This window comes from Rhipicephalus microplus, chromosome 1 (genome assembly GCF_043290135.1).
Source record: "Rhipicephalus microplus isolate Deutch F79 chromosome 1, USDA_Rmic, whole genome shotgun sequence".
NCBI lineage: Eukaryota > Metazoa > Arthropoda > Arachnida > Ixodida > Ixodidae > Rhipicephalus > Rhipicephalus microplus.
In genome coordinates, this window is record NC_134700.1 from 165,758,220 (window position 1) to 165,771,909 (window position 13,690).

General features: G+C 45.8%; 1 protein-coding gene across 2 annotated transcripts in view; it reads left to right on the forward strand.

The window, feature by feature from the left end:
* The window catches only part of LOC119184975 (uncharacterized), a 128,169-nt gene that overhangs the window by 52,299 nt on the left and 62,180 nt on the right, over positions 1–13,690 (forward strand). For both annotated transcript variants that reach the window (XM_075887577.1, XM_075887578.1), the window contains exon 16: positions 8,660–8,750. In XM_075887577.1, coding sequence (XP_075743692.1) covers positions 8,660–8,750 — 91 coding nt within the window. The remainder of the gene's footprint in view (positions 1–8,659; positions 8,751–13,690) is intronic.

Here is a 13,690-nt window from a genome sequence, read left to right on the forward strand (position 1 = left end):
TCAAATCCTGCTACGACTCAAAGTTGTTTTTGCACCAACAAAGATGAAAAAAAAAAAAAGGCATGTGTACAGGCCTTGCTTCAATAGACCTCTTTCAAGCGATCCCACAACGCCGCACGGGCGCGCAAAACATTTAGGGAAATGTGTTTGCCGAGTGAACCGGCTTTTCGTCTGCTTGCTGCTCATTGGTGCCATGTGAGCCCAAAACGAAAAGAACATTCTGCCGCTTGTTGAATAGATACGTCCGAATGCACCTGCATGTATATTTATGTATGAAATTTGAAATGGACAACGCAGTCAGTGTAGGTATCGCTGGGCAGGTGTACATTGAACCTAGCTGATGAGCAGCATGCGAGTTTTTGCGCTGTTGTGGGGAATGTGAACTGGAACACTGAATTCATAGCTATTCAACGATGAACTGCTTATAAAGCACGATGGCATTTAATACTATTGCAGTTTGATTGGGCCGTTAACACCAGACTGCAGAAAAGTGCTAAGCTATATATATATTTTTTTTATAATTATCCCACACTGGAAAAAAAGGAAAAGTAAATGCATTCTAAACATGTTTAAAGACGAAGGGATTGAACTAAAATTTACTTGCGAGATCCCTTGCTTTGATAATTTGTGGTTTCGTATAAGGTGTTTGAGTGTCATTGTGGAGCATGTTTGCTGGCAGTGTATTCCACATTGAGTGAGATCACTGTTGAATTTTGCGGCGGTGCATTCAAATATTGTTCAATGAAGAATAATGATGATGTACTTACGCATGGCAAAGAAAAAAAAAGAAAGAAAAAATCTAGGGCACATTACATGAACAACAGTTTCCAGCTGCAAGGAGGTGCGGTATCCTGCCCATCATATCACATCGGTTTGTGAACAGCTCATTCACTCTGCAAGCAAAGAATAATTTAGATGACCTTCACCCGCAAAGGCACTGAATATTGCAGTTATTTTATGCATACGTTCTGCACAGTCTGAAGGGAAGTTTGGAAGCGATACGAGGTGAGGGTTGTGTTTACTGCAACATAAGCTTAGTAACATTTCTACTGTAGAGCGCAAAAAGTAGCAGAGTTTTGCAGTGGACAGAGAGAAGTACTATGAGAGGCATGTCAACTGTTCTCTGAATTTTAATGCAAGAGCTACTCACCGAATTTTTTTCTTGTCTTCACATATACATAGGCTAGACTGATTGGTGTATCAGCACGTGCCTCAGAGAGCATCCAGATTCACTGAATAGAGTCATACCATTGTACTTCGCATGTTCATTCATGCAAATGAAATTTCATCATTGAAGACATAGTAATCTGTCTCCGTCACCCTGACCAGACCATGCGAGAAATCTTTGAGACACCGCACCGTGTTCAAGTCAACCTTCGCCATGCCCCGCTGCGGTGGTCTAGTGGCTAAGGTACTCAGCTGCTGAACTGCAGGTTGCGGGATCGAATCCTGGCTGCGGCGGCTGCATTTTCGATGGAGGGGGAAATGTTGTAGGCCCGTGTGCTCAGATTTGGGTGCACGCTAAAGAACCCCAGGTGGTCGAAATTTCCGGAGCCCTCCACTACGGCGTCTCTCATAATCATGTCGTGGTTTTGGGACATAAAACCCCACATATTAACCAATCAACCTTCGCTTTAGTTATAACACAGGAAATCTGACTTTAATAATCAATTGTAAACGCAGACTATGGTTGTTCGCTTTTTTATGCCTCTTTATGACGTGCACAATAACCGCCATTTCCGTACATATGTTTTTTAACAGTGTGATAACCTTTCAGTGGTGAGTGGGGGTTTCTGGTGTGCGTAATACTTTCCTGGTCCTACTTCTATCTTTTTGCCCAGCAAGCTTTATACCAACCGGCAGTTACTCTGCCAAGGGAGCTTGGTAGGGGCATATGCTGCGAGCACCACACAGTCGTGTAGTCAATGTTACTTACTTTACGAAATTGCAATTATTTCTAGGGCTTCTTTTAAATACGAGAACATAACATTTCACTCTTAAACAGCGTCAAAGGACATTGACTAATGCATCCGCGTATTAATGGACAGTACTTACATCTTTTAGTCTACCAAGCTGTACTTGTTTTTATTTATGCTGAAGACTGACTGACACTGAAGGATTAAATGGTGCTGAAGGATTGAATGGTGAAGGATTAAATGGTTAATTAAATGGTGCTTCTCAGCCGCAAAGCTGGTTGAACATGGGGACAGCTGGAAATCGTAGACTGGCCGTAGCAACCAATGAAATTTGTGAATCGCGCAGTAATGTATCGCACCTTGCCGAGTTCTCTTGAATCTGAGGAGCGCTGGCACAGCGCAAACGAAAAGTTGATGCGTGAGGCCTGTGCGCTTGTCGCGGTGGCTGCTTCGGCGTATCGGCTTTTTCCATGAGCGCTTGCATACCCGTTGGCAGAGCTAATGTGCTTCAAAAGGTCTATTAAAGAATGTTGTGCAGGTTAGATCATGACAAATCTGCCAATTTTCGTTTATAATATGCGATACACTGTTCAAATTTGATTAGAGATTATTCAACCAAAATCACTATTCATTTGCATTAGGCATTGCGTTTTAACAATGTTTCGCTTGTCACTGCACCCAATCTAAAATTGAAACTGAAGTGTTGTCTTGGTCTTTATGTGTGTATTGTTATTAAGGTTGTTCTTTAATCCTGTGCAAAATAATATTGTCCCAATTCCCTGTCATGACCCCGCAGGGGCGCCTGCGCGAGTAGGCGTTTGGTGTGTAGCGACACCACGGACCCGAGCTAACGGGGGAGTTTCTTCTCCCTCCCACGCCTAGCCGTGCGTGGCTTCGCCGTGTCCGGGGAAAAGGGGATCCTGGGGGTTGAGCCGAAGCTGGGTGATTGGACCTTTAAGGCCCCCTGGCAGAGGCAACACACCTCTTTGGCCCCGGCTTCACGTAGACGGAACCCCTGGGCTGACCCACCCAGGGGAAATCGGCAGTCGCCTTTTCCTATCTCTCTCTGCCTATATCTTCGTCTTTATCTCTCACTATCTATCTGTCCTGTCTTCTACTCTCTTCTGTTTACTTCCAATTTTCCTGGCGGCAAGGGTTAACCCTGTGCAAATAGCCTACCTTGGTCTAGGCGCATTGGGTTATGGCAGTGTTGTACGGCTGACGTCTGCAAGCTTTCAGCACCTGTAAACTTGCAGCGTCCCCTTGTTGGGCTCCGTGGTGGGTGGCCGCCAACGCTGCTGAACAAAAATAAGACCGGCATGCAAGGCGCATTTCCTCTACTATCTGATCGTACCGGCCTAAAGCGGGTATGCACCGACGACATAAATCTCTTCAACCAGCCAATAGAAACTTTTCCCCACTTCCACGTCATTCACTGTGAAAAAACCGGAAAGCAAGCCAGGACCGTATCTCCTTTCGTAGTTGCCAGGTGTCTTACGGAAACTCTCGGGGCTGGATACAAAGTAACCAAAATGGCGAGCGGAGACCTTCTTCTAGAAATTCGGGACAAAGCACAATTTGTAAAGCTAAACAGCCTCTCAACGTTTGGTCACGTACCGATCACCATAACACCACACCGATCCATGAACACCACTCGCGGAGTGGTATCTGATGCAGACTTACTTGAGCTCACCGAGACTGAACTTTTGGAAGGGTGGAAGAGCCAAAATGTCAATAATGTACAGAGAATTATCATCAGAAGAGATAATAAGGAAATTCCAACGAAACACTTGATACTCACGTTTGCATCCAGTAAACTACCAGATTCCATTCAAACAGGGTACACAAAGACATCTATCAGGCCGTATATACCAAATCCTCGTCGTTGCTTCCAATGCCAGAAGTATGGCCATGGCTCTAAGACCTGTCGTGGTCGCCAGACTTGTGCACAATGTGGAGTCCTAGGCCACGTGTCCGAGAACTGCAAAGAACCGCAACACTGTGTGAACTGCGAAGGAAACCATGCCGCATATTCACGCTCCTGCACATACTGGAAAAAAGAAAAAGAAATAATTACATTGAAGGTGAAGGAGAACATTACGTTTAAAGAAGCACGGCGAAGAGTCGCTCCATTCTATGGACCTACATACGCTGATGCGGCGCGTCAGGGGGCACCGCCGCACCAGCCCTCGCCACCCCTTCAGCCCGCGCAGAACGAGCCGTCGGCTGTGGCACCTGCCCCCAAGGCGGCTGTAGCCCAGGCTACACCGCCTACTCCCAAACAGACACCGGAGACTCCAGAGTCTTCGGGTCTCAAGGCCTCCCCTCACCAGGCGAGGCCCAAAATCCAAACTAACAGCCCGCACGTGCGGGCATCCAGTGCCTCCGAGGAGGCAATGGATACGTCGGCACCCTTGGTGCCGAAAGAGCGGCGTGGCTCCTTGGAGCGCGCCAAGAAAAAAAAAGCAAATAACAGGGCCTGGTGATGGCCCTGTTAAGTGAACTCAAACTTCCCGTCTAAACAGCCACTTGTTTTTCGTACACACAGCATTATTTTACATTCACCATGAACACTCAAATTATACAATGGAACGTCAGGGGCCTTCTCAGAAACCTTGACGACATCCAAGAACTCCTACACGAACACTCACCAAAAGTGCTGTGTGTACAAGAAACACACCTTAATTCAAAACACACAAATTTTCTTCGCAAATACGTTATTTTTCGAAAGGACCGTGATGATGCCGTGACATCATCCGGAGGTGTTGCCATCATAGTGAATCAAGGAATTGCATGCACACACTTACAACTCCAAACATCCCTTGAGGCAGTGGCTGTTCGAGCGGTTCTTTTTGATAAACTGATCACAATCTGCACGATTTACATTCCTCCTAGTTATCAGCTACAAAAACGTGATTTACACTCTTTAATTGATGAACTTCCGGAACCTTATGTTCTCCTTGGAGACTTTAATGCGCATAGCAGGCTATGGGGAGACTCTCAGTATGACGCGCGAGGTCGACTGATCGAACAGTTCCTTCTCTCGTCGAGCGCGTGTCTCCTAAACCGAAAAGAACCAATCTATTATAATCTCGCCAATAACACCTACTCCTCCATAGACCTAAGCATAGTATCTCCATCCCTTGTGTCTATACTCCAGTGGAAAGTCGTCAGTAATCTGTACGGAAGTGACCACTTCCCCGTAGTTTTGAGCACAAATACAGTAACTGAGTGTCCACCACGTGTTCCCAAGTGGCTCATAAACAGAGCCGACTGGGAACAGTTTTATACCATCGCTCGTCTAAGTTGGAATGACATATGTACTTTACACATTGATGTTGCTGTCAACTTCTTCACAGCGTTTTTGATTGATGCTGCAACAAAATGCATCCCACAAACAAATGGGCACCCTGGAAAACGGCGTGTGCCATGGTGGAACTCTGAATGCCGAAACGCGCGCAAACAGCAAAACAGAGCTTGGAGGCTGCTTCGGAACTCACCGACAGCCGAAAATCTTGACACCTTCAAGAAAATAAAGTCTCAAGCTAGGAGAATGCGTCGACAGGCCAGAAGAGAAAGCTGGCAGAAGTTTTTGTCAGGGATCAATTCATACACACAAGAGGCCAAAGTCTGGAACATGGTCGGTAGGATAGCAGGGAAACAAGTACACACACTTCCACTCGTAAACATTCAAGGTGATACCTTGGAAGATCAGGCAAACTTCCTCGGGGCACATTTTGAACGGGTATCCAGCTCGTCCCACTATACTGACACTTTCGAAAAATACAGAACAAGAATAGAAAAGCAGACACTCGAACACAAATCCACTAGATACGAGGCATATAACCAAGCTTTCAGTCTAGCAGAGCTCCGAACATCCCTAAACTCCTGCAGTACTTCTGCCCCAGGCTCTGACCGTGTGGTGTATGAAATGTTAAAAAACCTACCAGCCGAAACAAGACAAACCCTACTTTGTTTGTACAATGCTATCTGGTTTTCTGGCACTATCCCTACCTCCTGGAAAGAGGCTATTATTATTCCCATTTTGAAAGAGGGCAAGGACCCTTCTTTAGCTTCAAGTTATAGGCCTATTGCACTTACAAGCTGCTTGTGCAAAGTATTCGAAAAAATGATAAACTGCCGACCTATACATATCCTTGAAACAAACAATTTGCTCGACCCATTTCAGTGCGGGTTTCGAGAAAGTAGATCCACCACAGACCACCTTGTTCGTATCGAGGCACAGATCAGAGACGCCTTCGTCCATAGGCAATATTTTCTCTCTGTGTTCCTCGATATCGAAAAGGCGTATGATACAACATGGCGGTTCGGAATTCTAAGAGACCTGTCCCACCTTGGTGTGCGCGGAAGAATGTTTCATATAATCGAAAGTTACCTGTCAAACCGGACATTCCGTATCCGTCTGGGCAGTGTTCTCTCACAAACATTTGTCCAGGAAACAGGCGTGCCACAAGGTGGTGTACTTAGCTGCACACTTTTTATTATCAAAATGAATTCCTTGCACTTGTCCATCCCTCGCAATATGTTTTATTGTACATATGTCGACGACGTTCAGCTTGGTTTCAAGTCATGCAACTTGGCAATGTGTGAGCGGCAGGTTCAGCTGGGTTTGAATAAGGTCTCCAAATGGGCAGATGAAAACGGATTTCGACTTAACCCACAAAAAAGCACGTGTGTTTTGTTCTCTCGAAAGAGAGGCATGCACTCGGAACCTGACATTTGACTGAACGGTCAACGTCTGTCCGTCAAAGCCGAGCATAAATTCTTAGGCCTAATCTTGGACAACAAGTTGACATTCGTGCCGTACATCAAGTATTTAAAAACAAAATGTTTAAAAGCCATGAATGTTATAAAAGTGTTGTCACGTACTACGTGGGGTAGTGATAGGCAATGCTTCATGAACCTCTATAAAAGCCTCATTCGCACCCGCTTAGATTATGGGGCCGTTGTCTATCAGTCTGCTACTCAAAGTGCCTTGAATATGCTGAACCCCGTACACCATTTGGGCATCCGCCTTTCTACGGGTGCTTTTCGCACCAGCCCCGTAGAAAGCCTTTACGTTGAGTCAAATGAGTGGTCGCTTCATCTGCAAAGAACTTACATGTCCTTTGTTTATTTCCTTAAGGTGAAAGCAGACAAGGAGCACCCCTCATACTCTACAATTAATGATTTGTCGAGCTCAACTCTGTTTCAAAACAGGCCTTCGATGAGGCAGCCCTTCTCAGTTCGCCTTAGTGTCTAGCTGAAGAAACTTCAGTATCACTTGAACACAATTTAATGGCTCCTGTAGCATACCCGCCACCATGGCAGTGGCAGACTATAGACTGCGATATGTCTTTCCTAGAAGTTACAAAACATGCACCTCTTGCCCACATCCGAACATACTTTTTGGAACTTCAACACAAATACACCTGTCCTGAGTTCTTCACAGATGCCTCCAAGACTAACTCCTCTGTGTCCTACGCTGTTGTCGGCCCATCCTTTTCGGATGCTGGCCCTCTACACCCATGCACAAGTATCTTCACAGCGGAAGCTTACGCGATACTTGTGGCAGCTAAACACATCAAACAATTACAAATACAAAAAGCAGTAATTTATACAGACTCCTTCAGTGTGGTAACGGCTCTGCACAGTCTTAAAAAACTAAAAAACCCGGTCCTTGTCTCACTTTACTCCATTTTGTGCACACTCTACGCACTCAAACAACATGTTGTAGTGTGCTGGGTGCCAAGGCACCGTGAGATCCAAGGCAACGTGAGGGCGGATCAGCTCGCTGCATCCGTCCATGAGAGCACCGCCATTACATCTATATCATTTCCGGTCCTTGATCTTAAGCCGTCTCTCAAACGAAACCTCAGGGACTACTGGCAGAGCAAGTGGGATACACACACACAAAACAAACTACACGTTATTAAGCCACACCTTGGTCATTGGCTGCCCATATCGAAATCGCGTCATACAGAGGTAATACTAACGAGACTCAGGATAGGACACACATACACGACACACACACACCTTTTGTCTGGTGGCGATCCACCATTGTGTGACAGATGTGGTGAAGCATTGACAGTCCTTCACATTTTAATTGAGTGCAAACAATATGACACTGTAAGAAAACAACACTTTCCATTACCCTACCGACAACATATACCTTTACACCCTGCAATCTTCGTCGGTAGGGAACCGCTTTTTAGTCACAAATCATTGTTAGCGTTTTTTAAAGAAATTCATAGTTTTCGAATCATATACCCTGGCATCCCGTAGCATGACCTCTCCAGAGAGGTTTTTGCTTCGGTGGTTACACAAGAAAGCACTTGCCTCACGGCCCTTGGACGCAAGGGTATGAATGAGTGAGGCACTTGTGCTAATGCCATACACATCCACCATCGTCTTTTATTATCACCAACTTTTGCCATCTACTCACACCACACACACCTTTCACGGCATGGTCATGATTTTATTACTTGTATGTTTTTACCCGCCTTACCGCGAGGAATTTTATGGCCCTTATACAGCCGCTTATCACAATCATTGTCCATTTTTTTCTAGTAAGATGAACTGGCGCTCTTTGGCCGTGAAATGGCCCTTGCGCCATAAAACATCAAACATCATCATCATCAATTTCCTGTCATGAGCTCCATCACTGTACCATTTTATTATCTGGTGCTGTGTTTTTTGAGCTTCAAACACTGTGTTGTGTTTGACTAATGTTCTGTTTGCAGAATTTCGTTCTTGGAGAATGAACTCAAGAACCTGAGGAAAGAGTACAAGGAGCTGCAGGAGCTCACTACGCTGGAACGATTAATGTGCAAGGTAAGTGTACAAACCAACCCGTATTTGCGGCACCCAATTGCCAGTGCACCAAAAGTATTGCTTATAATTCCTTCATTAGGATATTCGCTCACCGTATTTACTCACGTGATAAACACACACGCATAGGGAACCCCCCCCTCACCTTGGTTTGGAAAAAGAAAGAAATGTATCTGTTCATTTTATTTCGATGTGATAGCCAGTGATGTTAAAGATCACATCAATGTTAAATGAAGCCATTATATCACAAAATAACAATGCAATAAAAGCCAAATCATAGTTTCACAACTATGCTAAACAGCTGTGAGCAGCGCGAACGCAGACGATGTCAATCAAAATATAAGTCGCACTTTTTTCTGCAGAACACTATCTGTTGAATTCAGGAGAAACTTCTTAAGACCCCTCTATTTTTCAAAAGTAGTGCGAAATTCAGGTTTTTTCTGTGTTAAGAAACCAACTCTAACCACTCGGCGCCCCGCCCCGATGGTCTAGTGGCTAAGGTACTTGGCTGCTGACCCGTAGGTCGTGGGTTCGAATTCCGGCTGCGGCGGCTGCATTTCCGACGGAGGCGGAAATGTTGTAGGCCCATGTGCTCAGATTTGGGTGCACGTTAAAGAACCCCAGGAGGTCGAAATTCCCGGAGCCCTCCACTACGGCGCCTTTCATAATCGTATAGTGGTTTTGGGACGTTAAACCCCACATATCAATCAATCAATCAGTCATTCTAACCACTCGGCGCCCGAGACGCACCACCTGAGGTGATATAGCAAAGTGGGAGCATAAAGTTACTGCCACTAGGCAAATAGCGGCAATTGACTTGCTGGTCGCTTGAAGAGCAAACAAAAATGCTGGAGAAGTTCTAGTTAGGCTGAGAAAAACTTGTATTTACATACTGTACATAATTTACATAAGTACAGATATCAAAGTTACAAAAAAAACTAACTTTTTGGAAATGAGCAGTCTTCTGTAGGGCGACCTTACGAGATTCGGCAGAGTCCACGGTGCCTAACACTTCAAGGCCGGTTCCGAACGACTGGCAGAACTCTGGGGCCTCTTCTTATTCTCCTGGTGCTTCGCCCTTACACAACGGTCAGGGAATCATCGCCTGTTTGTCCTCTGGTAGGACAGTACTCTTGTTAAATCACAAACCAGCCACAAGGACACCAACTTCGTGCACGTGAGGACTCATGCCCTCTCCCCAAATAACACAGCAACGAAAATGTAAATAAGAGTACTAGAAAAGGTCATAGAGGTATAGGCAAGCTTAGCGGCGCACAGTTATCTAGACTTGGCGCTACATGTACTGTGCTTTGCCGCCATAGAGCGGCTTCCCTGTAACACGCCAACTTCTTGACGACGGGGCAATTATCCACCTGTCCCGTGTGTGCTGTAAGAGGAACCACTCGCTGATTGCATTGGCTCTCTTAATGAGCTCATTTGCAAGGAATAACGCAGAAGCAGCCAAAGATATGCCAATGCGACATCACGCACCAAAGGTGCCGACCAGGCACCCGATTACCGTAACGTTGGCCATGCTTTCATGTGTCGCAAGCCCGCCCGCTTCTGAGAGCCACGAGAAGTAAGCCGGATTGTGGTGAAAGGTCGACGGCGATCTCACCGTATCGCAACGCAAACTCCCCGTGCCTTGAATCGACAGCGAGCTTTAGGTGCGCGAACAGAAAACGTAAGCCGAATGTGCCGTGAGGCAATCGGAGTGGCGATGTCGTCACAATGACTTTTCCATTCCTATCCCTTCAACGCCAATGTGGGGGTTGTTTCCTTTGCCCTTGGTTAACTGGAGCTCGAAACGCTCGATAGTCTCAGGCACTGAAGCACTTCGCGGGGTGTCATGCGGGGGCTGCAGTGTCCGTACAGTCAGTGCTAATCCGGTTGTACGCTACAGAGCGCTGTCAAAGCAATCCTGCTAGCCGGAGCAAATGCAGTACAATGGCTGGCATGCCTCCGCAACCTTACGGCACAATGTAAATAAAAGTAAATCAGAGACTGCGGCACAACCACGTCTTATCGCGGTCCTACACCACCTCTACGCCTCTCCCCTCTTCTTCGTCCTTTTGTGCTTTCCTATTGGGCCAGGCGCTACACGTTAATAGTTATCTCGGATGACCTTTTTGCTGTTGCCTCTGCTCTCCTTCACCGCTTGCGGTCTCGCCGAAAAAGACGCCATTATCGTGTGTAGAAGCACCGACACACGTACGCACTGTACTTTAGCAGAGGCCTTTTACAGCTTTTTAAAGTTTCGAACATGCCATCGACTGCAGCGAGATGCCAAGATGTTGCGCGTTGGCTGCTCAAACAGCATTGCCAGTGAGGACAAGCTTTTTTTTGTTCCTCGTGGAAAGGAAAACCTCAAACGGCGAGCAGTATGGCTTCATCGCATCGGGAGAAAGAACTTCAATTGCCGCGAAGGGAAGCCTTGTGAGGTAAGTCGATCAATGCGAAATTCTATCACGAGTATTTTGCAGTTGAAATCCTTTGGATTAAGCTAAAGCTCGATACTGATGTCTTAAAGTTAAAGAAAAGAAAACAGCATGACATTATCGGTCACAGTTTCTCGGAAACAGTACCTACATCGCAATACTTATCGTTGGCAACTTACCAGTTGTTCTGAGAAAATTCACTGCAATGTTTTAGAAAAAAAAAATCTTTGGAAGAGCTCTATTTCTTCGCTCAGACCTGGCACGGCTTGTAGATTTTACGAAATTGAATTATTGCAAGTCTTTAAAACTTACTCTGAGAAAGCGAGAACTCTCTTTTAAGCGGTTATTTTGCCAAATTGCATAAATAGAGGGTGGGGTTAAGATGTGCTCGATAAAGATAGACATTGCAAATAAGTAGTATCGTAAAATAGGTGCACTTCAATTAGCAAAGCCACAAAAAGGTCTGTATAGACTTTATGTAAAATTTCTGCCATCTGTCGGCGTCGTGTGCATGCCGCCATGTTAGAGGCTCGAGACCGGTGCATTACACACAGTCTGCGTGTGTTTACGTATACATAAGGCATATCGACGTGAAGCGTGTATTCGCTGATAATCTCAATTCCAACATATTTCTGCATCTCTTGCTGCAAACAAAAAGGAACTCTGAATGCTGAAGGAAGAAAAATAAGCCGAAAACTTTGCGCCTTGTTATTGTTTCAAGCTTATGATGTTTCCAGAATGTTCTCTGGCTGCTGCTCCCGAAACATGTGTTTGGGTTCTCCTTTCTAAGCAAGTAAGACGTGCAATAGCATTTGTACCCATGTTCCCTCAAATTGCTACGTGCAGAAGTGAGACAGTTTTTGCAACGTTTTCACTAGCACCTGTCTAACAAGTGAAGGCGACTTGTACGCTTCACGCAAAAGTCACATTCATGCAACAGGCTTTATTGCAGCTAATTGCACGTGCCTACATTTCGTTGAGTGTGCCGAGCACATCGAATTCTTCAAAAACGTTCGCAGTCATGCGCAAGTCATTTCACTAAATGGCAGCTTGTCACACTCCAGAAGAGAATATGAAACGACATGAAACAAACATGCTTTAACACTATGAGCTCTTCTCTGAACAACCGATGACGCACACTTGCTTCTTATTCAGCATGTACTGTAACCGAAACCTAATAAACAAAATGCATTCAACTATATTGTCACGCGCTAAGAGCTCGAACGAACGTACAAAGGGACGCGACTGTCCAAAATCTCAGACAAAGAAAGACGTCTCCACTGGCACGGGTTGCTCGTCTTCGTCTTCCTCGTTCACCGGCACAGAACTGACCCACTGTTCACTGGCACAGAACACCAGCTGGCATTACTCTTCCTCCCAAGAGAGCATCGACCGGATGCTCAAACAAAAGTGTGCACAGCAGTGGGTTGAAGTAGGTAACATAAAGAAACATTAAACAAATTAGTGCACGAGAGAAAATGCGTCCTGGGCCCGGCAATCGGAAATAAACGGCATTCACTGTCTAATGAAGAGTTCACTGGCACAAGAAGAAAATTTGCATCACCGCGTAAAGTATGGTTTTGGACGGACTACGTGTACAGTCTCTGGGCGTGGTAACCTGCGCTGGGATGATGGCAAGCCTCCGTTTGAAACCACTTCGTAGTTCACGTCGCTCACACGTCTGTGTACTTTGTAAGGTCCAAAGTATTTCCTCAAGAGTTTCTCACTGAGACCTCGCCGCCTAATGGGTGTCCAAACCCAAACTTGGTCACCAGGTTCATAATTAACTTCTCGATGGTGGGTGTTGTACCGCCGTGCATCTGCGCACTGTTGAGTTCGGATGTGCACACGGGCCAGTTGACGTGCTTCCTCAGCGCGCTGAATGTACTCATTGATGTCGGGGACTAATTGGTCGAGCTTGTCGATGTCCTCATATGGATTCATGGCGTCCAGCATAGTTCTAACATCTCGACCATAAACGAGCCGGAATGGTGTGAAGCGTGTAGTTTCCTGCGTTGCAGTGTTATACGCAAATGTTACGTACGGCAGGATGTCGTCCCACGTTTTGTGCTGCACATCCACGTACATAGAGATCATGTCAGCTAGCGTTTTGTTTAGCCTTTCTGTTAAACCATTACTCTGAGGGTGACATGCAGTGGTCTTTCGATAGGTTGTGTAACTCAACCTGAAGATATCATCCAACAGTTTCGCTGTGAATGATGTCCCTCGATCAGTGATGACATGTGACGAGGCGCCATGCCGTAGCACAATTTGATGCATAAAAAAACTGGCAACTTCAGATGCGATCTCTCGTGGCAACGCCTTCGTCTCAGCGTAACGCGTCAAATAATCTGTTGCAACAATAATCCATTTGTTGCCAGAAGAAGACAAAGGAAACGGGCCTAGGAGGTCCATCCCCACTTGTTCAAACGGTGTACGTGGTGGATCGATTGGTTGTAGATGGCCTGCAGGCTTTAAATGTGGTGTCTTGCGACGCTGGCATTC